The sequence below is a fragment of the Schistocerca gregaria genome, chromosome 2 (genome assembly GCF_023897955.1).
Source record: "Schistocerca gregaria isolate iqSchGreg1 chromosome 2, iqSchGreg1.2, whole genome shotgun sequence".
NCBI classification, from domain to species: Eukaryota; Metazoa; Arthropoda; class Insecta; order Orthoptera; family Acrididae; genus Schistocerca; species Schistocerca gregaria.
The window spans coordinates 539224842-539249851 of NC_064921.1; the positions used below are offsets into that span (position 1 = coordinate 539224842).

Genomic DNA, 25010 nt, shown 5'->3' on the forward strand with positions numbered 1-25010 from the left:
GTTACTGTGTACAGTACATCTACATCTGCATCCATTCTCCGCAAGGCACCTGACGATGTGTGGCGGAGGGTACCCTGAGTACCTCTATCGGTTCTTCCTTCTATTCCAGTCTCGTATTGTACGTGGAAAGAAGGATTGTCGGTATGCTTCTGTGTGGGCTCTAATCTCTCTGATTTTATCCTCATGGCCTCTTCGCGAGATATACGTAGGAGGGAGCAATATACTGCTTGACTCCTCAGTGAAGTGTTCTCGAAACTTCAACAAAGTCCGTACCGAGCTACTGAGCGTCTCTCCTGCAGAGTCTTCCACTGGAGTTTATCTATCATCTCCGTAACGCTATCGCAATTACTAAATGATCCTGTAACGAAGCGCGCTGTTCTCCGTTGGATCTTCTCTATCTCTTCTATCAACGCTATCTGGTATGGATCCCACACTGCTGAGCAGTGATCAAGCAGTGGGCGAACAAGCGTACTGTAACCTACTTCCTTTGTTTTCGGATTGCATTTCCTTAGGATTCTTCCAATGAATCTCAGTCTGGCATCTGCTTTACCGACGATCTACTTTATATGATCATTCCATTTTAAATCACTCCTAATGCGTACTCCCAGATAATTTATGGAATTAACTGCTTCCAGTTGCTGACCTGCTATTTTATAGCTACATGATAAGGGACCTATCTTTCAATGTATTCGCATCACATTACACTTGTCTACATTGAGATTCAATTGCCATTCCGTGCACTATGCGTCAATTCGCTGCAGATCCTCCTGCATTTCAGTACAATTTTCCATTGTTACAACCTCTCGATACACCACAGCATCATCTGCAAAAAGCCTCAGTGAACTTCCGATGTTATCCACAAGGTCATTTATGTATATTGTGAATAGCAACGGTCCTACGACACTCCCCTGCGGCACATCTGAAATTACTCTTACTTTGGAAGACTTCTCTCCATTGAGAATGACATGCTGCGTTCTGTTATCTAGGAACTCTTCAATCCAATCACACAATTGGTCTGATAGTCCATATGCTCTTACTTTGTTCATAATACGACTGTGGGAACTGTATGGAACGCGTTGCGGAAGCCAAGAAACTCGACATCTGCCTGTGAACCCGTGTCTATGGCCCTCTGAGTCTCGTGGACGAATAGCGCGAGCTGGGTTTCACGCAACCGTCTTTAGTCTGTCATCCTCTGTTTCAGTACAATTTTGGTCACATAGTGTCTGGACATTTAGTTTTGATCCACATACCGCTTTGACATAAGACCAAAATTTCTTAGGATTTTCTGCCAAGTCAATACATAGAACTTTACTTTTGAATTCATTGAACGCCTCTCGCATAGCCCTCCTCACACTACATTTCGCTTCGCGTAATTTTTGTTTGTCTGCGAGGCATTGGCTATGTTTATGTTTGCTGTGAAGTTCCCTTTGCTTCCGTAGCAGTTTTCTAACTCGGTTGTTGTACCACGGTAGCTCTTTTCCATCTCTTACGATCTTGCTTGGCACATACTCATTTAACGCATATTGTACGATGGTTTTGAACTTTGTCCACTGATCCTCAACACTATCTGTACTTGAGACCTAACTTTTGTATTGAGCCGTCAGGTATTCTGTAATCTGCTTTTTGTCACTTTTGCTAAACAGAAAAATCTTCTTACCCTTTTTAATACATCTATTTACGGCTGAAATCATCGATGCAGTAACCGTTTTATGAACGCTGATTCCCTGTTCTGCGTTAACTGTTTCAAATAGTTCGGGTCTGTTTGTCACCAGAAGGTCTATTATGTTATCGCCACGAGTCGGTTCTCTGATTAACTGCTCAAGGTAGTTTTCAGATAAAGTACTTTAAAAAATTTCACTAGATTCTTTGTCGCTGCCACCCGTTATGAACGTTTCCGTCTCCCAATCTATATCCGGCAAATTAAAATCTCCACCCAGAACTATAACATGGTGAGGAAATCTACTCGAAATATTTTCCAAATTATCCTTCAGGTGCTCAGCCACGACAGCTGCTGAGCCAGGGGGTCTATAGAGACATCCAATTACCATGTCTGAGTCTGCTTTAACCGTGACCTTTACCCAAATCATTTCACATTTCGGATATCCGTCAATTTCCTTCGATACTATTACACTTCTTATCACTATAAACGTTTGTCGTCACGAGAGTTGGCAGTCATGCATTTAGATAGTGTTCAGACACGACGACAATCGCGCGGTTACAAAATCGTGCGGTGCCCGCGCGGATTTTACTTACTTGAGCATCGTCGTAACTGTTCACATGTAACCGCGCAGCTAGTCCAATCGCGCGGAATCCGCATTCAAACCTCCGGAAAGCACAATTGCACGGCGCCCACGCGGTTCTATTTCTTTGGAATCCTATGAGAGCGTTTAGTTTCCTTGCGGGCACCACGCTGTTCGGACGTCTCAGTGCCACAGCCTTGGGGATCGCTTCGATACTGAATTATTTATTGATGAAATGGAGTAACGACCTGCATTATGGGATCTTCAGAGCGAGGAATATTATAATAAAACTGCCAAAAACCAAGCTTGGCATGAATTGGTGGATATATTTGGAAATTATGAAGATACGTCGGAAAAAAGAATATTTTTGGTAAGCAGGTGTTTATTGAACAAAAATGAACTTGCATAGAACGTACATAGAATCATATTTTTGTATCTTGCCACCCAACATGCCCGTCACTCACAAAGAAATCAGAGAATTTATCTCTAACATTCCAAGCTTAAAGTGTCCCTCTTCCTGCATGCAACGTATTTAGAGTATCCATTGGTGCAGTACATAAAAATCTTCATACTTTATACCATTTCTCACAAAGTTGTGCAATACAAAACGGGATTTTATTATGTGTTCACCAAAGTCTGTATTCATGTTTATAGCGCTGTGAAAAATTCGCCACTTTGACAATATGCCGAAAGTACACTCTATGTACTGTCTGGCTCTCGATGACCTATAGTTAAAAATCCGTTTTAATATGGAAAACATTTCCTCCATTGGGTCGCATTAAATCTTCCGCTAAACCAAAAGCTCCGATGTCAACATAAGCTTGAGTCACATAGTGCTAAAAGCACTATAGAAAAGAAATGTTTGCAGTTACGACACAACACTCCAGAATCCATAGGCTTTAACCCCACTAACACGGATATGCTTGCCGTCTATGGCGCCAATGCAATTTGGAAAATTTGCATAGCTTTCAAAGTTTTCCGCTATTTCCTTCCACATACCTGTAGTCTTGACTTTATGCACCAAGTTTTCCCACAATGTCTTACATACTTCGCGGACAATTCCCATTACTGTAGATTTTCCAAGGCGATAGTGGTAGCTAATGTCTCAAAGTGAACAACACGTCCCAAGATATCTGAAACAGTGAAATTAATAATGTCGTATTTTTTTCAGGTGTATCGCTACAAAAAATGGAGGAACATACGTGATTGCTGTAATAAGAAGCTAAAGAAAATCAAAACAGCTCCTTCTGGTTCAGATGCTCGTAAAGGATCACAGAATATGTATTTTTCAAGACTTTCTTTGCTTCATGAAAATATGGACACCAAAGAAAATACTGCTAGTACGAAAAAGCACCAAGGAGAAAGTCACGAAAGGTACACTGAAGTCAATAATTCGGCAAGTGAAGTCACTAATGAAGCTAGTGAAGTCAATAGTGAGACAAGAGAAATTAACGCTACTAAACCCACTAAAATGTGTGCAACCAAATATAAGAAAACCAAGATTACGAAGGAAGATTGAATCAGCGAACTAATAAAAAAATCCAGTCAAGAAAAAAATTGGAGAAAGAACTACAAGAAAATAGTATTTCGAAACAAGATAAGTTTCACCACCCTCTCTTCTCATCAATTCTCAGCAGATTATACCTGCCACAGCGTACTGGCATAATCAACAATATTCAAATGGACAGGGGATATTTTACTGCACCTTAAACAGCCTGTGCAGTCATAGTGGCAGCATCACCGTCTCCTGCATCCCAGTTCAGCTCTAGCTCGCATTCTTCTACTTTTGTTAACAATGTATATGCTGATATTGATGAACAGCAGTAAATAAATATCTTACCTCAAAGTTACTACGAGTTTTCCTTCCGGTGACAGGCTTCGTCCAATGTGTGTCTCAAAACTTGAAATATCTTCCCTGACTAATTGAAGCAGCTCATCAAAAGAATTTATAGACATTCTCGAATAGTCAAAGAATATTTCTCTATACATGCTTATTGTAGGATACAACGTTACGAATTGGCGATGTACGACCCGATCACTTAGTATAGCATGCACCCAATACTGTCTTTTGCTTCTCTCGCTTTTTTTTTTTTTTTTTTAGCGAGCAGAGTAAACACAATATTTCCTTTTTTGACACTGTCACTTTCCCGCTACACACTGCGAACGCCAACCGCTTACTAAACAATTCTCAGAAGATTATACCTACCATAGTGTTATTTTGCGGTTCAAACCGCGCGGTTTAAACTGCGCGATTACCGCACGTCAGAGCGCAGCCTTAATGTGCGGTGTGGCAGGATGTAGAGCAATACATGCATTGAGACAGGCGCTCGTCGCCTTGAATAATTACTATGAGCTACGTTGTTCTTACGTGGTGTACGATGTGTATGTCCATAACGCATTAGTCCGCAGCTCGTGACGTGCGGTAGCGTTCTCGCTTCCTGCGCCCGGTTTCCCGGGTTCGATTCCCGGCGGGGTCAGGGATTTTCTCTGCCTCGTGATGACTGGGTGTTGTGTGATGTCGTTAGGTTTAAGTAGTTCTAAGTTCTAGGGGACTGATGACCATAGATGTTAAGTCCCATAGTGCTCAGAGCCATTTGAACTATAACGCAACAAACATGCATTTCCGATCACTGGGTCCCTATCTCAGTATAATAGGACGTGGATCCACTATCACTTGTTTCCGTAAAAGTCACCAACAGAGATAAAGAATAAGAAAAGTTACATGAAAAACTTTCTAAGCCCAACTGGGGGTCGAACACCGAAATTTTGAACTTGCCCATTGTGCATTCGAATCACACTTACTCAAGATTAATTAAAATAACGGTCAGAGGTCCCCCATCGAGTCAAATTCCGTATTCGATTTATATGTAATATGATGTACTAAAACAGCTCGCCATGAGAACAAGACTGTGTGCGTGCTATATGGAAACAACTAGAACGATTTATTGCCCAGTAGAAGCATATTGTCTACTGAACTCAGCTTCAGATTATATCACTACACACCAGCCTTTCACTAATCAGGTTGGAGTAAATGAGTAGTCATAGTATACTAATGTAACTTCTTTTCCGTTGTCTTCAGGTGTGCGTGAATTCCAATTTTCACTGTCTTTCTCCCCTCCCCCAAAACATAATACCCGAAGGTTTACCATGCCACGAACGTCTAAGATTTTAAGAATAATAAAAATAAAATATTTAAAACGTTTTATTTTTAGTATGGTCAGAATATTTTGTTTACGTCGCTGGTTAGTATAGTAGTTTGCTTTCTGGGTGGAGGTCATGACCACATAACATGTCCGGCTTGGAATGGCGCCTTCCCATGAAGCATGAAATAAGTAACTACCAGTAAAAAAGCTGATAAGTAGGGATAAAATCTTAATCTAAAATAGAGTTTCATAAAAAATGAGGAACATCTCCGTTTTAAAAAAAAAAGTCGTTAGCAAATTCTGTATTATTTTGCTAACTGCTGTTAACGTTGTGTTAACCGAGTAGCGATGTCAGTGGCGGTATGGACCAGCACGAGCTCGCCGACGCAGATGGGGCAACAGGCGGCACTTCCGCCGCCTCAGAAGCGCACACACGTACGCGCGCGCTCACGTAGCCAGCGGTCTTTGTGGTGGCAGATGCAACAGGAACAGGGCAGAACGGAGCTGCTGTCATGCTTCTCAGAAGTTTTCGCAGTTCGCGACGGATGCGCGCCGAACTTTACCGACGGCAGCCGAAGTCTGCGGGCCGGCCGCCTGCCGCGCCGCACCGCTCAGTCGCGCTCTGACAGCGAAGGAGGGAGGATCGTGCTGCTGCTGCTCCCGCTGACGCCCGCTTCGCGTGGTCCGCGCCACGCTGCGTGCGCTCGTGTTCCACAGTCTTGCGGATCGAGCTCTCTTTTCAATTCTTGAGATAATTCTTCATGGACGCGCTGTTGGATATCAACAAATAACAACTACACTGAACTCACATCCTCGGCAGCGTGGGAAATGGCACTGGCAATTTTCGTGGCGGCGATATGCCTGGTTTTGTCGACAACAGCAGAGTCCAAAGTCGACTACTGCCGTATGGACACTTTCAACCGGACTGGACCCTGGATGCAGTTCACTAAAGAGATCAGCGATCGCGAGTATGCCATCGAGACTAAGTTCAAGAGTCTTCACTGCTGCGCCAAAGGCTACAACAGTATAGAATGGTGAGTACACGCCAGGGCAAAAGTACGACAAAAGCGCTGCATTCTTCACAGGACATCATTTTTTTTTAATTCTCTCTAAGAGCATTAGAGTTTTTAAATTTACTTTGCTGCGTTAAGACAGAATCCAAAGTGAGTAACCAATGGAAAACTCATTGTTGATGTTACACACATCAGTTAGAACGATAAACTGACAATTTCAAAGGAAAAGTCGTTCCTGACGTCATTCCGCCCACTCAGTGCGTGTTTTCTGAATTACAGTAGAAACTGAAACTATTAGGTACACAATGTGACCAAAGAACTGCAAACTTATAACCTTCCCCTCTCAAATATATTTAATACTCGAAAAACGTTACAATTATTGTCACTAATTGTAACTATTGCAATTACTCTACAAATATATTATGTAACACCATTACTGTCGCCAAAGCGATCTGCGAAATGCCCACAAAAGCTGCAATGCCAGCTGTACTAGCAGCGTTTAGCAAATAAATATGCTGCAGTCCTTTGCGCAACGGAGTATAGAATATTTATGTTCCTCCATGACTTTCCTTTAATGTGAACTCCTGTCTCTAGGTAACAGCGAATGACGCAGTTGCACAGTCCGAATTTTGCATTTCATTATACATCTTAGCTCATACAAATGGCAACGTAGGCACGTAAACTTGAAATTTCCCTTTTCATTGCGAGCTGTGACCTAAGAGTCTGATTTATTTCCATATAATAATAACTTGTACTGCGGGTGTACTTGGAGACTGTAATCGCCTGTACAAAATGAAAATTATTCCTCTCTCTAGGAATGATTGTCTCATTATATTTATGCGAGATTGGAAGAAGAAGAAGCCTTGCCTAAGCATTGTTGATGCTACGTCCGTGCAAAGCATCTGGCGTGAGGAGTGATCATGTCGCTAACATTTACTGTATTGTTGCACACTAGATTTCAAAGAAAAAGTGTAGGGCACGAAGCGTAGAGAATTTTCATTGCGAGTAAGCGGAAACGATTCCTGTTTATACTCTATCCTCTGCATGTTGAGGCTTCGGGAGCTTGGTGATAGTGATGTCCTCGTTGTACTACTCAAAGCATTATGATGGTCCGCTTTGAAAGATTTTGCAGAGTTTACCGTCTTTCCGTATAACTATTGCGAAGGAAAACCGATTCTCTCACCAGATAACAAGGAGATAACAATGTTCACATAATCTTATCGAAATACCGGCACGGATAGGAGCTCGCGTTGTGTCGCTGCTTCCGGGACGGCGTGCCGGTCCCGGATCGTATCCAGGCGGATTAGCGACGAGGACCGGCCAGCCTGGATGCGGTTTTTAGGCGGTTTCTCCGATTCGACTAGGTGAATAGGCGCTGTTATCCAGGTCCCGACTCAGGTACAAGATTCACAAGCACTTACAAAAGGTTCGCGCATCTCCACGTGGAAAAATACTGCTCTAGCCAGTTGGAACACACACATTCCGTCCTCGGGAGAAAAAGAGTGAGCGAAAAAGGGCATCTGGCCACCCTCAAGCTCTAACATGGATTGCAAACAATTTCCTAACACGCAAGCTCCAAAGGACCTGCTCCGGCTCAAGACCATACTAGCATTTTGTCGTTTCTCCTCAGTAATGATCCACACAAAACCTCAGACTACTTCGCGGGCGATTTCGAAGATTCAAAGAACTCGAGTGTGGCTTATATATAAAATACATATATAAAATTATTATAAAAGCAGGACTGCGTAAAAATAAACTATTTTTTCCACATGTCACAGTAGTTGTGGTGATGCAGTGATGTGCAAATAAATACACTGAAATCAACGTAAGCCTGATCATGTAAAAAATGCACTTTATAGTATACGTAGCTCTTTACTCTGCAAACGAATGTCTGACACGTTTATGTCGGCTCCCTCCACTTTCTTTTGTCAGCCGCGGAATAGTGTTCAATTAGAAAAGATGCTAACACCTCTCCATCTAGGTCTACGGTGCGTTGGCATAACGAACACTTCAATCTTTCCGTTCTAGCTGTAATTTGATCCTATGTAGGTCAACAAAATATTTTCGCATTCGGGGGAGAACGCTGAAGATCGAAATTTGGGGAAAAGAACTCACCGCCTCAAGGAAAATTGCCAATTTTTTAATGATTGCTACCCCAGCTCCCGTATAGTACCCGTGACACTCTCGCTTCTACTTCGTGATAACAGAAAACGAGCTGCTCTTCTATGGACTTTTTCGAAGTCCTCTGTCAGGCTTATCTGCAATATATCCCATACTGCATGCAGTACTCCAGCTAACGGCAGCGAAGCGTAGTCTCTTTAGTAGATGTGTTGCATCTTCTAAGTGTTCTGCCAATAAAACGCAGTCTTTGGTTTGCCTTCCCCTAGATCTGAGTATTAACAAACAGCTGTCGCTAACGGTCTTACATGTACAGGGAACTTTATTTTGAGAAAAGGGAAGAAACCTTATGAACGACATCTTATATATAGTATCAGTCGAAAAAGTGACAGCAATAACATAGGCTAATGGTAGTAAGAACCAATGCACATCTAACAATTTCAGTCTTATTTCTTTGTAAAAAAAAAAAAAAATAGTATTAAAATCCTACGCCATGCGAATCAAAGTCGCACAATTTTCGCTGCGTAATATCGTCCACTGAAAAATGATTGTAATATGTTGTTAGAATGTTTAAGGAGAGGAATAATTGTTAAACATTAAAAATTCAAGTGGAAAATTATATCTGCTATACGCTGTTACTACATCCATCCTGGTGCCCGAACACGTTCACTTTGCAATGCGCCACAGGGCGAAAGTTTGGCTTTTGATGTTGACTAAGATATTTTGATCATTGGCTAGGTACTATGTATCCACACACTATGTGACAACTATGCGTCACCTCAGTTATTCTAAACATTGTTTATATAAAAGTTTGTTCCATCCTTTTAATGTTAGTTGTCTGCACCACAGACTTGATCTGAAGCTTCTGTAACGTTAAACGCGTTATTAGGAGCAACAATCTTAAAAAATATATAGCGACCAAGACAGGAGTGTATTATGAAATTGAGAATTCTCGAGGAAACAGAAGTAACTGGAAATCTCACGGTATATTGAAAGACAGAGGGAACTGTGAGACATTCTTGAGAGAGTTGAACTGTTCATTAAGGAAAAAAAGGTTTTGAGTCATTTTGTGGCAAAGTGCTGCTTACTTAAAATCGATTGTGCTACCGCGTAAGGAAAGGTGAATAAGTGCATTGCATTGTTGCAGTGTTTGTTGCTCGATTGTGAGTGACTCCGACGGGCTCGCCGACTTGGGAAATCCTCGGATTCTCCGTCCACTGGTTGGTTTCCCATCATACTACTGTGAGTGCGACAGAGTGCACTGTCTGAGAATTCGTCACGTAATTGTTCCCACAATAGCAGAGGTGGAATTACTTAGTTTTATAAAAATTGAAGATACTGAACAATATTAGAGCACCGTGTTTTGTAAATTCCACACAGAAATCCCGATTGTTTGGATGAAAGAGAATCCGGTACGGCACGGATAATCGAATATATATATGTTTTAATTTTATTTTACCCGATAGCCCTTTTACCGTATCTGGAATACATGCGACATATCGCATTTGAAAATCACCTGCATTACTTACGCGTTGCTCCCTTGGCAACTAAAAATGTATTTAGGAAATTATACTTAAAACACACTATAGTTTGGATCCCTTACTTTCGGGTCAAATCTGAGTAAAAGTCGAACTAATTCTTCGTTTCTGTTTGTCATTCACTTTATTCCGGCGACGGTTCTTACTTTCTGGAGAATCAAAACATCAGTATAGTCAAACTAATATGCGTATTATAATAACGGATCAACACATTTCATTGACTCGGTGTGCGAAATAAGTGGTTCATCAATCGCTTTGTCTGCTCTGTATACTGTATCCGCATCATTTTTCTGTTCAAATCCGTTCATAGATATTTCTAATTGTAACAGAATTTTTCCGCTTCGCTTTTCCTTTTTTCAAAAGTTGTCGAACTCCTCACGAATAACCTGCAAACCACATAATCTGCTCTAGTATAACTGAGAGATAGATTATCGCACAGCGGCACAGCAAAAAGTGGAATGGTGTCGGATGGCGGCAACGAAGGAATTTCTTGGGCTAACGTGAACTTAGGTACTGAATTCTAGACAGAAGTGTGAATCCTAACCGAACTCGGAGCAAACAGTAAAAAGTGATGTGGCAACTCATAAAATTTGCTACCATGAGAACTAGTAAGGAATTTTTTTGGAAAATTGGCATTTCAATCTGGAAAAATCTCAGAAATCTCCGGGGAGACTTTTAAAGAATCCGTCGCCACCCTGTATTGTTATCAACGATGATATTAGCATTAACTGCAAAAGACTGTACATTACGTCATAAAATAATTGCTGCAGAAATTCCTTCCAGCAGTGCTTGCTTGCTCTGGTTTTTGGATATCGCGGTTTTTGTATTACGTTTTGAGCGTTTCGCTGTGAAGGATATTCCCTTGTGGACGAGGAAGTGCCGTGGCTGCTGGGACGCAGGTGTCTTCTGGAGAGGGACTGCGGTACATTCAGGCCCCGTCCGCAGGCTCTCGTTAGCATTCCCCAGGCGGTGGCACCGCGGAACAGGTGTCGCCGAGCCGCCCCACCCTTTGTTATTCGCAGCACGCGCCCATTTGTACTTAAAGCGACACCTCGATGGTGTTTCTTATTAAAGCCACAAGCACTACCTATGCACCGTCCATTCATTTTTCTTCCCTTTTTTTCATTTAGAAACGGTTGGTGAAAGATTGACAATAGAAACAGTGATACTGTTTGTCATACTGTAGCATTTATTGCTGAAAGTCACAATTTTCCTTTATTTATTTCTTGCAAGACGTGTTTCGCCAAATAATTCACATTTTAAGTGCGTTTTTCGTGTTTTATGACATTTACGCGTGGTGTTTTTCGAGGTATGAGCTGCTACATAAATTAAATCTGGTGCCCCAAAATGTGCTGTTGCCGTGTCAGGCAGAAATTCACCCATATTATACATCACACGCAGAACTGTCAGTCCACAGTATACCCGGTTCCCGTCAGATCAACGAAGTTGATCACCATCGGGCGTGGTTGGCCTTTTTTGAATAGGGAGACTATTGGGGCGCACTTATCCCCGTAGTGCCAATCGAGGAGCTACTTGACAAGATTAGTGGCGTTTTCAGTTTTCACGAAACGTGGAAACGGCCGGGAGAGCTGTATGCTGATCCATGCCCCCCCCCCCCCCCCCCTCATCAGCATCCAAGGACGCCCATCCGCTGAGGATGACACGGCGTTCGGTCGAGAACCTTCGGCTTTCCGAGGCTGTTCGGCCGGAGTTAGTACACTTTAAATACAGAAACGTTTTTGTCATCTTATGTTTGTTTTTTCAACGTGAACAGTGGACTGTCAATTCTGTGTTGCTGTAAAACGTGGGCGAGTCTATGCATAAAAGACCAATATGGAATTCTAAAGGCATCAGAATAGAGCAGCAGCTGACAGATCGCAAACGTCACGCATATATGTTGTATGTAATGCGGAAAGGAACATTGCACCGTTCTTCTAAACACAGCCACTGATCTATCCGCCGACGCCGGGCTGCAACTTTTCAATAAGAAGGTCCTCCCCTGGACGGGAATGGAATTACATGATGTGTGTACATGAAGAAGATGTGACGCACGAAGACGACTTATGAAAGTCTGCATGAGTCGTGGAAGCAAAGCCAAAGGGATTGTTCTCTCGCGCAAAGCGGAACATCCAAGTTTAGGACCCCGGTCCGTCACAGGTTTTCATTCTCTTAATTCCCTGATGCAGTGGATCATTGTTCGCAATTGCAAGTACGAATAAATTTCATGTAAGTATTCTTGGCGAGTGCGCAAGAGTTAGCCGAAAAGTTTATAATAAAGTGAAAGTCAGCCAAGTAAATAAGCATTCGCGTTACAGTCCAGAATCAGTGCAGATTATTCTCATAGTGATGATAGCATCCAGTATTTATACAAGACGTTGAACGTGATACTTCCGTGAAAGCTTTAATTTATCCTGAGTGTTAAGAATTTAAAGTTTTCGACATCACAGACGGTTTCATCTCCTTGGGACAATGAGATTTTGCTTTTACAGCAAGACCATGTCAGAAACTGCATGTATTGTGTTTTGTTGCAGTTACGTGTTAATGTGTCCTCGGCAACCCACTGCTCATGTCACCGGCTATCCTATTAACTAGGTCGTATGAATTACCTTCCACGACTCATACAATAACACAGAAAAATGTATATTATAGTAATCAATACCGACAACAAACCCTTCAGTTGTGTGGACAGGCTACCCATAACTGCTGTATAAATAATTTTAGTAATTCTTGAACCGACAACGCAATTAATCAGATCCATTTTATTTACAGTATATATTTTGGTTTATACGATTAAAACATTATTAATTTATGGAAATTACACGTAAAACCACAAATTGTACGCTGTAGCGAGTTACTGTTCAGTGCAATAATTTCATAGAATGCACTTCGTGGCTAAATGTGGTCGTCTTCTGGAAAATATAAGGGCAGGTGAAAAAGTTTCAGTTTGCGGGCGTTGCTGCAGCGTATTTGCGCGACCACGATGCGTGTATGTAAGCACCGACATGTAGGCAAGGTATTAGTGTGGAATTCCATTCTTTGCGACGTGTGTGGTAAATGCGGAAACGTGAACTGTTGCAACTTTGTTACCAAATGCGTCCAAACAGGACCGACGTGCCTTTATCCTTTTCTTGGCTACCGAAGGAATGGTACGCCAAGTTCCGTGCAAGGTGCTGGTGCTTCACGATAATGCACGCCCCCATGTAGCAAATGTCGTAACCCAGAAGTTAAGCCCGATCACGTGGGAGACACTCGATTTCTCCCCCTGCGACTATCACTCCTTCGGCGATTTTGCCTGATTGTCCTGTACAGCCTTCGAACGGAAACTTTTTGATCGTCCATTGTACATCACACCAAATGTATGGAATATCTTTGTACTGAATAGGGATCACTGTTAAGTATTTTTAATGCTCTCTGTGAAACCGCCATAGTTAGTGTCCAGACCAATACTGTTACATGAGTACCTAAAGATGAGGTATTAAACCTCCACAGATATGTTGAGACAGCCAGAAAGGAAGAGTATCAACATGTTTAATATGTTGTGCTACAGAAGGATTTTCAAAATTAGGGGGGACTGGTAAGATACGGAATGAGTAGGTTCTTAGCAGAATAGGGGGAAAAAGGAACATATACATGGTCGAGAGGAAAATTTGCATCACGTTAAGACATCAAGGAATAATTTCCATAATATTAGAGGAAGCTGTAGAGTGTAAAAACTGGGAGGAAGGCAGAGACTGGAATCCATGCAGCAAGTAATTGAGGTCGTAGGGTGCAGTTGCTACTCCGGTGTGAAGTGATTCACACAAGATGGGAATTCATGGCGGACCGCTTTGAGACAATCACAAGACATGATTCAGTAGCTACAGTGAACAGTTAGTTGTATTCATGCTATTACCTTCCACAGTCATGGTATACCAAACCTAAAAGTTTATTCTTTCAGTAAAAGGACAGTTAGGAAGTTCTGCATCATTTCCTTTTATATTGAAAAAAGAGTTACTGTAAACATGGACGAAAAATGATCACTGCAGATAATACAACGGTGCCGAAGCATATTTGAATATTAAAAAATCAAAGAAAAAATAGTTACTCGCAAGAAAGCGGATCTTCACTGCCTATAAAAAGAGCTGAGACGTCTCTTATGTACTTTTCCGTGTAAATCATACACGCGGTGGAAAGTCCTAGAAAAATAAAATTTTTCCTTCATATATTATACCACGATCACCGAGCTTTTATTTCGTAGGATTGCGAATATAGTCGATGTCGGACAATTTCAAATATCCATCTTGGTGGTAGACCAAAGAAACGAATGTAAAGCAAGATCAGCACGTTAAAACTTTGCTTTATCTCCTGCTGACATTTGTCAACTTCGCCGTCTCATTTGGTCTCTGTTAAGGACTGTGGTTGTATTATTGATCACATTTACTGTGATCACCTGGCACAGTGACTGAGTGGACCATCACAAATGTAACTGCATGTTAGGACCATCACAAATGTAACTGCATGTTAGCCAGTGACTTCACTGTTGCGTCCAGAAATAAGTCTGCCACAGTTCGACAAGTTTTCTCTGTCTCCTGTGCAAATAAAGCCTGTAACAAAGAGAAATATGTCTGCAGCTCATGGTCGTGCGGTAGCGTTCTCGCTTCCCGGCGGGGTCAGGGATTTTCTCTGCCTCGTGACGACTGGGTGTTGCGTGATGTCCTTAGGTTAGTTAGGTTTAAGTAGTTCTAAGTTCTAGGGGACTGATGACCATAGATGTTAAGTCCCATAGTGCTCAGAGCCATTTGAACCAAAGAGAAAGAGCCCAGTTACAAGCTTTTTAGTGAACATCTTGAGCACCTCACATTGTACAAGTATTTAGGGATAATATTAAGAAGTTACATGAAATCACGTAACATCAGGACTAAAACGGCGAATGGAGGAGTTTTGGTGGAAGAATTCTGGGGAAATGCAATTCATAGATGCGCCGCTACGTTCGTAATAGATTGGTACAGCGTGCCGGCACTATGAAAGTGTAACAGAAATGCTCGGACAACTAATGTAGAGCACCTCTAATCGATTAACTAACTGCAAGACCATTATGCTGCCACTACAGGGGTCATGAGAGCAAGATATAAGAAATTAGGTCACAACAAAGACATATAGACAGTTTTTCCATCACTATAAAAAAAAAATCAAATGTGTGTGAATTCCTACGGGACCAAACTGCTTAGGTCATTGGTCCCTAGAATTACACACTACTGAAACTAACTTATGCTAAGAACAACACAAACACCCTCGTCTGAGGGAGGACTCGAACCTCCGGCGGTAGCGGCCGCGCAGTCCGTGACAGGCCGCCTCAAACCGCGTGGCTACTCCGCGCGGTTCCCTCACTCACTGTAAGCGATAGGACAGAAAACCGATAATACTGGTCCGATGTACCCTCCACCAAGCACTGTGTAGTGGATGGATGAGTATATACAGGGTGTCAGAGGAGAAATGGTCAATATTCTGGGGTATGACAGGTACAATGTACATTGTTACGGTGTCAAGTCACACTAATTTGGCCAACTGTATAAAGCCTGCCAGTCGGGGTTCTAGGCGCTACAGTCTGGAACCGTGCGACCACTACGGTCGCAGGTTCGAATCCTGCCTGGGGCATGGATGTGTGTGGATGTCCTTAGGTTAGTTACGTTTAAGTAGTTCTAGGGGACTGATGACCTCAGAAGTTAAGTCCCATAGTGCTCAGAGCCATTTGAACCATTTTGTCAAAAGCCTAATAATCAACTTTAGCAGTGCAGACCTCTGCGAGACGTGATGGAAGAGTGTCAGTTACGTTCTGGAAGGGACCGACAGAAATTTGAAGACATGTCGTCTCCAGTGCCGTGGCCAGCTGCGCTCTGTTCCACATGGCGCGAACAGCCTGATCGAGGTGGTCCCACAGATTCTCGGTTGAGTTTTAATCCTGGGAGTTTGGTGGCCGGTGGAGTGCGGCAAACTCATCACGGTCCTCTGCGAACCAGTCATGTACATTTCGGCCTGTGTGACGCGTGAATTGTCGTGCTGGTAGATGCCATCGTGCGGAGGAAACACAAATTGCATGTAAAGGTGGACATGGACCTCGAGGACAGATGCATCCATTGTTCCTTCCACAGTGACAAGATCACCCAGGAAATGCCACGAAAATATTCCCCAGACCATAACGCTGCATCCTGCGTCCTGGATCAGTCAGATGGCTGTTGAAAAAGGCAACGGCAATTTTTCCTATGGCTCATAAAACGTGATTCATCTGAAAAGACCACGTTTCGCCATTCAGTGAACATCCAGTTGTGATTTTGGCGTGCAGATTCCAGCCTTCGTCTCTGGTGAACAGCAGTCAGAGTGGTTGCATAAATCAGGCGCCTGCTGTGGAGCCCCATACGCAGTGACGTTCAGTGAAAAGGTCGTTTAGGAGATGCTGTTGGTAACTCCTTGGTTCATTTGAGCGGTCAGCTGCTCAGCAGTTGTAGGTCTTTTCGCCCGTGCACATAGTTGACCCTGTGGTCCAACACAGTCGCATCGGCGCCGGTTTTGGATAGCGCCATCTTGTCATGGGCAGCAGCCGGCACGGTAGCTTAGCGTGTTCGGTCAGAGGGTGAGCTGCCCTGTGTAATAAAAAAACTGAGTTAACCGATCAACGACGAACTTAAACGGCTGTCTTACGGCGTCCGCCCCGAGCAGATGCAACGAACGAAAGCGAACAAAATGAGATTTAAAAGAAAAAAGTGGCTAGCGTTGCTGTCTTTGGATCGAGGTCCCGGGTTGGGAATTTTTTTTCTACCAGGGGACTGGGTGTTTATGTTGTCGTCATCATTTCATCATTATCACTGGTGACAGTGGCAAGATCGGACTGTGTAAAAATTGGATTGTGTAAGAATTGGGACTTCGTAAGGGCGCTGATGACCACGCAGTTAAGTGCCCCACAAATCAAACATCATCATCATCATTATCATCATCAATGACCATGCCCTTTTGGACGTAAGACAAATCTCTCCGTTCCCGCATTACGTAACGACTGAACTGTTTCCGACCCCCCCCCCCCCAATCACGAATTATATGCATATCACTGCTAGTGCTGTCACCTGCCGTCTGTGAGTGGTTATTGCACGTTGACATAGAACATAGGCGATGGTCACATTAATATGACTGAACCAGGTGTTTATGATACTGATGGCTTTACACAAAACGTGGTTCAAATGGCTCTGAGCACTGTGGGACTTAACTTCTGAGGTCATCAGTCACCTAGGACTTAGAACTACTTAAACGTAACTAACCTAAGGACATCACACACATCCATGCCCGAGGCAGGATTCGAACCTGCGACCGTAGCGGTTGCGCGGTTCCAGACTGTAGCGCCTATAACCGCTCGGCCACTCCGGCCGGCGGCTTTACACACAACTGGTTTGAATCATAATTAACAAACAGAACGCAAAGAGTTGTGCTGCATTATTTGAACATTGCTCGAAAAGAAGAAAATTTTAGCGACTGTGGATAAATCACAAAGGCTGTCCAACAGGGTTCAGTTTCGGTTTCCGTCTTATTTCCGTGGCAGAAAAACATTTCGAGCAAAGAGATCGAAAGCAACGAAGTTTTTTTGCTTCGGATGAGGGTTTCTGTCACATCCCTGAATACTGACCATTCATCCTGGGACTCCCTGTACGTAGATGTAGATCTACTGAAATTTTCGTATTAATAAATGTTTTTATGGAGTCCATATATTTCTGCTTCTTTACAGCATAGTAAAACGTAAAAATCTGCGCACACGCAGTAAACCTTTGGTTCTCCGCCCCCCTCAGTCAGAAACATTAGCGCTCGGTAATGATATCCTGCGGCGTGCAACGCTCACCTGCTCGTTTTCCGCCCGCTGTACTGCGTAACCCGACAACAACGCGGCGAGACACGCAAGAACACGGCGCTAGAGTGGTGAGACCGCAATTAGCGTTGGTAATTGCTTCCTCGGAAGGACTTTTTAAATGCCACTGTTCTCGCAGCTCTGGAGGCTCCAGCACCTGCAGCGGATGGTCCAACGGCGCGTCCTCGGCATTCCTCGGGCTCTGCCAACCCCTTGTCTTATACGATGAGAATTAAGGACTGCATCGCCCCCAATTTATGTCCTATTCCACCTCTCAGGGCTCTCCTTCTGTCTATACTTACACGAGTTCCTCTCAACCAAATGGTCTGTGCAAAGCTGGCTCCAAATTAGGTTCTTGTCGACAAAAGCAACGCTTCGTTAACAGAGACTCGTTTGCTCGACTTTAGAACTTGAACACGAATCAGTTTCATCGATGAGGACTCCTTTCCTTAGTAACCTGAAATCCCAGAATCACGCCTAATCTGAATGCAACACTTCAAATTTCTATACCAGGGTTTCTGGGCGATCCTTCATAGCGATCCCAATGGTTACTGGAGTTCCAGAAAATGTTATAACACGTGTAACTGCTCCTCTTTCGCACGAAACAACATATGAAATACCTACATATCGCTATAATCGCTATACATTATTAGCCATGCGTTGCATTTGTTCCACTCACAGTATGAATAATGCAGACACTTTATTTATTAATGCGGGGTCGCTGTTAGCATAAACCAGGAGTTCCCAAACTTTTCCTCTGGCGGAACACCTTGACAATGCTTGTACTTCTACATCTACATACATACTCCGCAATCCACCATACGGTGCTTGGCGGACGGTACCTCGTACCACAACAAGCATCTTCTCTCCCTGTTCCACTCCCAAACAGAACGGCCTATATGCCTCTGTACGAGCTCTAATCTCTCTTATCTTATCTTTGTGGTCTTACCGCGAAATATAAGTCGCCCGCATCTCGTGGTCGTCCGGTAGCGTTCTCGCTTCCCATGCCCGGGTTCGACTCCCGGCGGGGTCAGGTATTTTTCTCTGCCTCGTGATGGCTGGGTGTTGTGTGATGTCCTTAGGTTAGTTAGGTTTAAGTAGTTCTAAGTTCTAGGGGACTGATGACCATAGATGTTATGTCCCATAGTGCTCAGAGCCATATGAACCATTTTTTGAAATATAAGTTGGCGGCAGTAAAATTGTACTGCAGTCAGCATCAAATGCTGGTTCTCTAAATTTCCTCAGTAGCGATTCACGAAAAGAACGCCTCCTTTCCTCCAGAGACTCCCACCCGAGTTCCTGAAGCATTTCCGTAACACTCGCTTGATGATCAAACATACCAGGAACAAATATAGCAGCCCGCCTCGGAATTACTTCTATGTCCTCCCTCAACCCGACCTGATAGTGATCCCAAAAGCTCTAGCAGTACTCAAGAATAGGCCGTATTAGTGTTTTAAAAGCGGTCTCCTTTACAGATGAACCACATCTTCCCAAAATTCTACCAATGAACCGAAGACGACTATCCGCCTTCCCCACAACTGCCATTACATGCTTGCCCCACTTCATATCGCTGTGCAATGTTACGTCCAAATATTTAACCGTCGTGACTGTGTCAAGCGGTACACTACTGATGTAGTATTCAAACAGTACGGGATTCTTTTTCATATTCATCTGCATTAATTTACATTCATCTATATTTAGAGTTGCTGCCATTCTTTACACCGATCACAAATCCTGTCCAAGTCATCTTGTATCCTCCTACAGCCACTCAACGACGACACCTTCCCGTACGCCACAGCATCATCAGCAAACAGCCGCACATTGCTATCCACCCTATCCGAAAGATCATTTATGTATATAGAAAACAACAGCGGACCTACCACACTTCCGTGGGGCACTCCACCTCCGATAAACACTCACCATCGAGGACAATGTACTGGGTTCTGTTAGTTAAGAAGTCTTCGAGGCACTCACATATTTGGGAACCAATCCCATATGCTCGTACCTTAGTTAGGAGTCTGCAGTGGGGCACCGAGTCAAACGCTTTCCGGAAGTCAAGGAATATGGCATCTGTCTGATACCCTTCATCCATGGTTCGCAAGATATCATGTGAAAAAGGGGCTAGTTGCATTTCGCAGGAGCGATGCTTTCTAAAGCCGTGCTGATGCATGGACAGCAACTTATCTGTCTCAAGGAAATTCATTATATTCGAACTGAGAATATGTTCGAGAATCCTGCAACAAACCAATGTTAAGGATATTGGCTGGTAATTTTGAGGATCCGTCCTTCTACCCTTCTTATATACAGGCGTCACCTGCGCTTTTTTCCAGTCGCTCGGGACTTTACGTTGGGCAAGAGATTGGCGATAAATGCAAGCTAAGTAAGGAGCTAATGCAGTAGAGTACTCTCTGTAAAACCGAATTGGAATCCCATCAGGACCTGGCGATTTATTTATTTTCAACCCATTCAGCTGCTTCACAACCCGAGGGATGTCTATCACTATGTCCTCCATACGGGAATCTGTACGAGACTCAAACGGTGGTATGTTTGTACGATCCTCCTTCGTGAAAGATTTCTCAAATGGTAAATTTAAAATTTCAGCTTTCGTTTTGCTGTCTTCCGTTGCCAGGCCAGACTGATCAGTGAGCAACTGGATGGAAGCCTTCGACCCGCTTACCGATTTTACGTAAGACCAGAATTTCCTTGGGTTTTCAGCAAGTTCTTTTGTTAAGATATGACGGTGGTAGTGGTTGTATGCTTCGCGCATCGCTCTTTTTACAGCTGCACGAATCTCTACTAACTTTTGCCTGTCCTCATTCTCCCGATCTTTCTTGTACCGCGAGTGCAACTGTCTTTACTTCCTGACCATTCTCCGAACACAGGAACACGTAAAGGTTAGCATAATTTTTAAAAAATGAGAAAAATTGTTTTAGTCAGCGATCACTTCAATTTCAAATCATAACTAATAACAGATATGTGTAAAAAAATTAGTATCGCCAAAATGTCGAAACGACTAAGTTTGTAAAGTGTTCGCGTGTTGCCGTGGTTAAAGTATTCCGTACAAGGCAAAATGGCGTTATCCAAAACTGGCGCCGAGGTAGCTGTGATGCACCATTGGGTGAACGAGGACTGCGGAGATGTGTGCGGGCGAATAGACGTGCAACTGTTGAGCAACTGACCCTCCAGGTGAATCAAGGAGCGTTACGGAGATGATAGATAAACTCCAGTAGAAGACTGCAGGAGAGACGCTCAGTAGCTCGGTAAGGGCTTTTGTTGAAGTTTCGAGAACATACCTTCACCGAGGAGTCAAGCAGTATATTGCTCCCTCCCTCCTACGTTATCTCGCGAAGAGACCATGAGGATAAAATCAGAGAGATTAGAGCCCACACAGAGGCATATCGACAATCTTACTTTACACGAACAATACGAGATTGGAATAGAAGCAAGAGCCGATAGAGGTACTCAAAGTACCCTCCGCCACAGACAGTCAGGTGGCTTGCGGAGTATGGATGTAGATGTAGATTTCACTTTATCTTCTCCTTTTTGTATCAGTTTGTTGTATCCCACGGGTTATGGGCGTTCTTTAAACCTCATTGTGACGATTTTCCTCTAAGACATAACATGCAGCCAAACGCGATTAGTGATACTACAGGTAATATGCAACTATTTTCAATATTGCTTGCAATGTGTAATTGGTTCAAGCTGCTCAACGGCAATAAATTTCCGCAGGTTGCCCTCGTTGAAATGTCTGAAATATACACTCTTATTCAGATCCGATGCCATACATAATAACACTTCAGCACACATAACCTTCGCTGTAAAATCCATTAGTGGAAGCAGAAATGCTGAGATCGAAGTAAAACTTGTGCTTTTGAGAGTGGTTAAAATGCAATAATTGTGTAGAAGTCTCTGGAAATATTCAAAAAGGTGAATGTAATAGAATAATTTAATCTCAACAAAACAAGGAACATTTTTGTTGGGTAAACTTTTCGAACCAGACTGGTTAAATGGCTCTGAGCACTACGGGACTTAACATCTGAGGTCATCAGACCCCTATAACTTAGAACTACTTAAACCTAACTAATCTAAGGACATCACACACATCCATGCCCGAGGTAGGATTCGAACCTGCGACCGTAGCGGTCGCTTCGTTCCAGACTGAAGCGCCTAGAACCGTCCGGCCACACCGGAATCAGACTTGGCCTGTACCCCAGCTTGGCGTTTGCATCTTTACCCATCTCGGTATTTACTGAGCTAATTTTGGAAAATTGAATGAAAGATAATAACTGGTGAGTCGTGGACACAACTTCGGAATAACTGCCAACGTCTACCAAGGGTATCATGTTGTCCTTGGACAATTCATTAATTTCTAATACGTCTGCGATGTAAGGCAGTGGGAACAGGCATTCCTCCCCTTCTTCACGATGTAAAAACGTTTGTGTGACTGCTTTTCGCTTCCCGTGTGTTCTTCCCAATGATATACACTCTTTCTGCTCTTACGTAACTTCCGTGTACTTTCGGAGTGCCAAAATTAACAGGTTTTTAGAACGAGCACTGCGCTACGTGTTTCGCCTTTATTGCCTCCGCTAATTGTGTCTCGCCGCACTGCACCTGATTTAACAGCAATATGTTCAGCGCCCTGGAACTTGTGTCGCGCCACTGAACCACACAATACTGCTCTCGTCTCGGGGAAACTGTAGCACCCACCGACTTCCAACAAACAGCAAAAATAAATTCAAACGTTTCCGAAAATTTTTCTCGCTTTGACCCTCCACAAAAAGTGTACAGGAAAAGGGGTGCTGGTTTGCTAAACGTTCAGCGTCATACGTGACGTTTTAATTTATTACTTCACTGTTACTGAGTGCATTGACCATCAAGTTTGCACACGTTATCGACATGTACTACTGAAGCCAGCTACAAATTAAGTTGTTGTAGGTCACACAGTTTAGGAAACATGGCGTGATAAATACCGAATTGCCCGAAAAACCAACTTCCTTTAGAAGCTGCTGCTTGCTTGCGTCAACGAAAGACGCAAGCGTATTCCGCAGCATGCTGCGATAAAATTCCACACCTAGGGAAACGTAGGTTTAACGTACGTTTACATTAGTCATAAAATTTGTAAATCATCTGTAAAATGCTCTATGGAGCTTCTGACTTTATCCACTAAATCGTTTATGTATATTGTAAACAGTAACGACCATGTCACACTTCCATGGGGTACTCCGGAAATTACCTCTAGATCTATTAGTTTTCTTCCGTTAAGAGCGACTTGTTGAGTTCTGTCTGCAGGTAAGCCTTGAATCCAGCCACGTGTAAACAGCTATATATATATTTTTTAATAAACAACTTCTCGGTACTGTCGTCAAGTTAAAAACAGATTTTCTGCCCCAGCCTTGACCATTCCGACGCAGGCGCGTCGGTAAGCCTCATACTTCCTTGACTACGATTATGAGCTCCTTTCTAAGGCGGTATCAGTTTTCACACTTTAGTCAAGTGCGTCTTCGTGGCAAGCTGTGTTATTTATCGCCTTCACTGTGTATGTTTTCACAAGAAAGACTGCGGACAGTCCCTCAATTTGTGCACGCCAACAAATGAAGAGTGCATTTTTTTGCACGTACGATGTTGCATATATGTAAATTGTCATTATTCATATTACATACGACTGTAAATACGAGAATGCCTGTAGCAGATAAGCAACCGTGTTTTCGATGTTCTCGATACTAGGCTGAGACCGGAAGCCATGATGAGTTGCGAGGCAGGGCACAACTTGCCCGAAGAAAAATAATAGTTAGTTGATTATTGGTCCAATCGAACACTGACACCAGAACGAAAAATATTATGTTAGTGGGAAGTTGATGAATCGTAGGAAAGATCAATTACTGATTTACAGCAGCGTACAATCTTAATTTACTCACTAAAATTAACTGAAACTTGGAAACAATACTAATTTTTACAACGGAGAAGCGAGGCACATTTCTCGGAAAGAAACTCTGTTTACGAACCCGTGTTGTTGTTTTGGGTAAAGTGCCGCCGTTCTGTAAAGTGAAGCTCGTTTGTCATTTAACTGCTGGGATGTCCCTGATGAGAGGATATACCCGCCAGCTGGGAATTTTTCTTATCTTGGAGTGGTAAGCACTTTAGTACGAGTTAACATAACGATGTTAGCCCTCCTGTTACAAGACGAAGGGTACAGTGCTCCATCCATGACATGGCCTGTTTCTACTACACTCGCAAAATGCATCGTAAGTGACAAATGAAGAACTTGGTCGAAGGATCTTTCCTGCCCAATCTATATAAAACTGTGCCAAGGGATATGGGGAGGATATTACCGATATAACTAAGAACAAAGTAGTGGATTGGAATAAATATATTTGATTTATATACAAAATACAAGTAAGACTTCTGAGTCTCATCTGGATAAAGTCATTGTATCTGACCGGGTAATTTACTTACTGCATTCATAACATCAGTTTAAATTAACGGAAACAATGCGAAACCAGATTATAAGTATCACAACACTCATAATAATGTCCATTCATGTCAGCAGGAGCCCTAAACTTTTGCGACGAAATGAACAACACGACTGTCTGTCGTATTTTTCTGTCGTCTGTGGGCAGAAATACTGAACTGTCACAGCCAAAGACATTCCTGCCCCGACAGAACGTCGGTGCATAAACCTCTCTGCTGTTTTATGACCAGGAAGTGGACGGCACTTTTAAGTCCCGTCGGTTAGGAAAGGGTTAAGTTATGATATTTACCTAAGAGTTTGTAAGACTTGGATTATAATATTTACTTATTAGTCACTATTTAACTCTTACATAAGCCTTTCAATTCAAACCGGACAGATCAATAATTTGGACGGATTGCTGAGAAATTGCAGTGGTCGAGCGGTTCTAGGCGCTACAGTCTGGAACCGCGTGACCGCTACGGCCGCAGGTTCGAATCCTTCCTCGGGCATGGATGTGGGTGATGTCCTTAGGTTTAAGTAGTTCTAAGTTCTAGGGGACTGATGACCTCAAAAGTTAAGTCCCATAGTGCTCAGAGCCATTTGAACCATTATTTTTTTTGTTGTTGTTGAGAAATTGCAACCAGTC

The 25010-nt window shown here is 43.1% G+C and overlaps 1 protein-coding gene across 1 annotated transcript in view; it reads left to right on the top strand.

The window, feature by feature from the left end:
* The first annotated feature begins 5960 nt into the window (after positions 1-5960).
* LOC126331066 (single Ig IL-1-related receptor-like) overlaps positions 5961-25010 on the top strand; it is a 336088-nt gene continuing 317038 nt past the window's right edge. Inside the window, exon 1 of the mRNA XM_049996439.1 lies at positions 5961-6417. Coding sequence (XP_049852396.1) covers positions 6212-6417 — 206 coding nt within the window. The 5' untranslated portion in view covers positions 5961-6211. The remainder of the gene's footprint in view (positions 6418-25010) is intronic.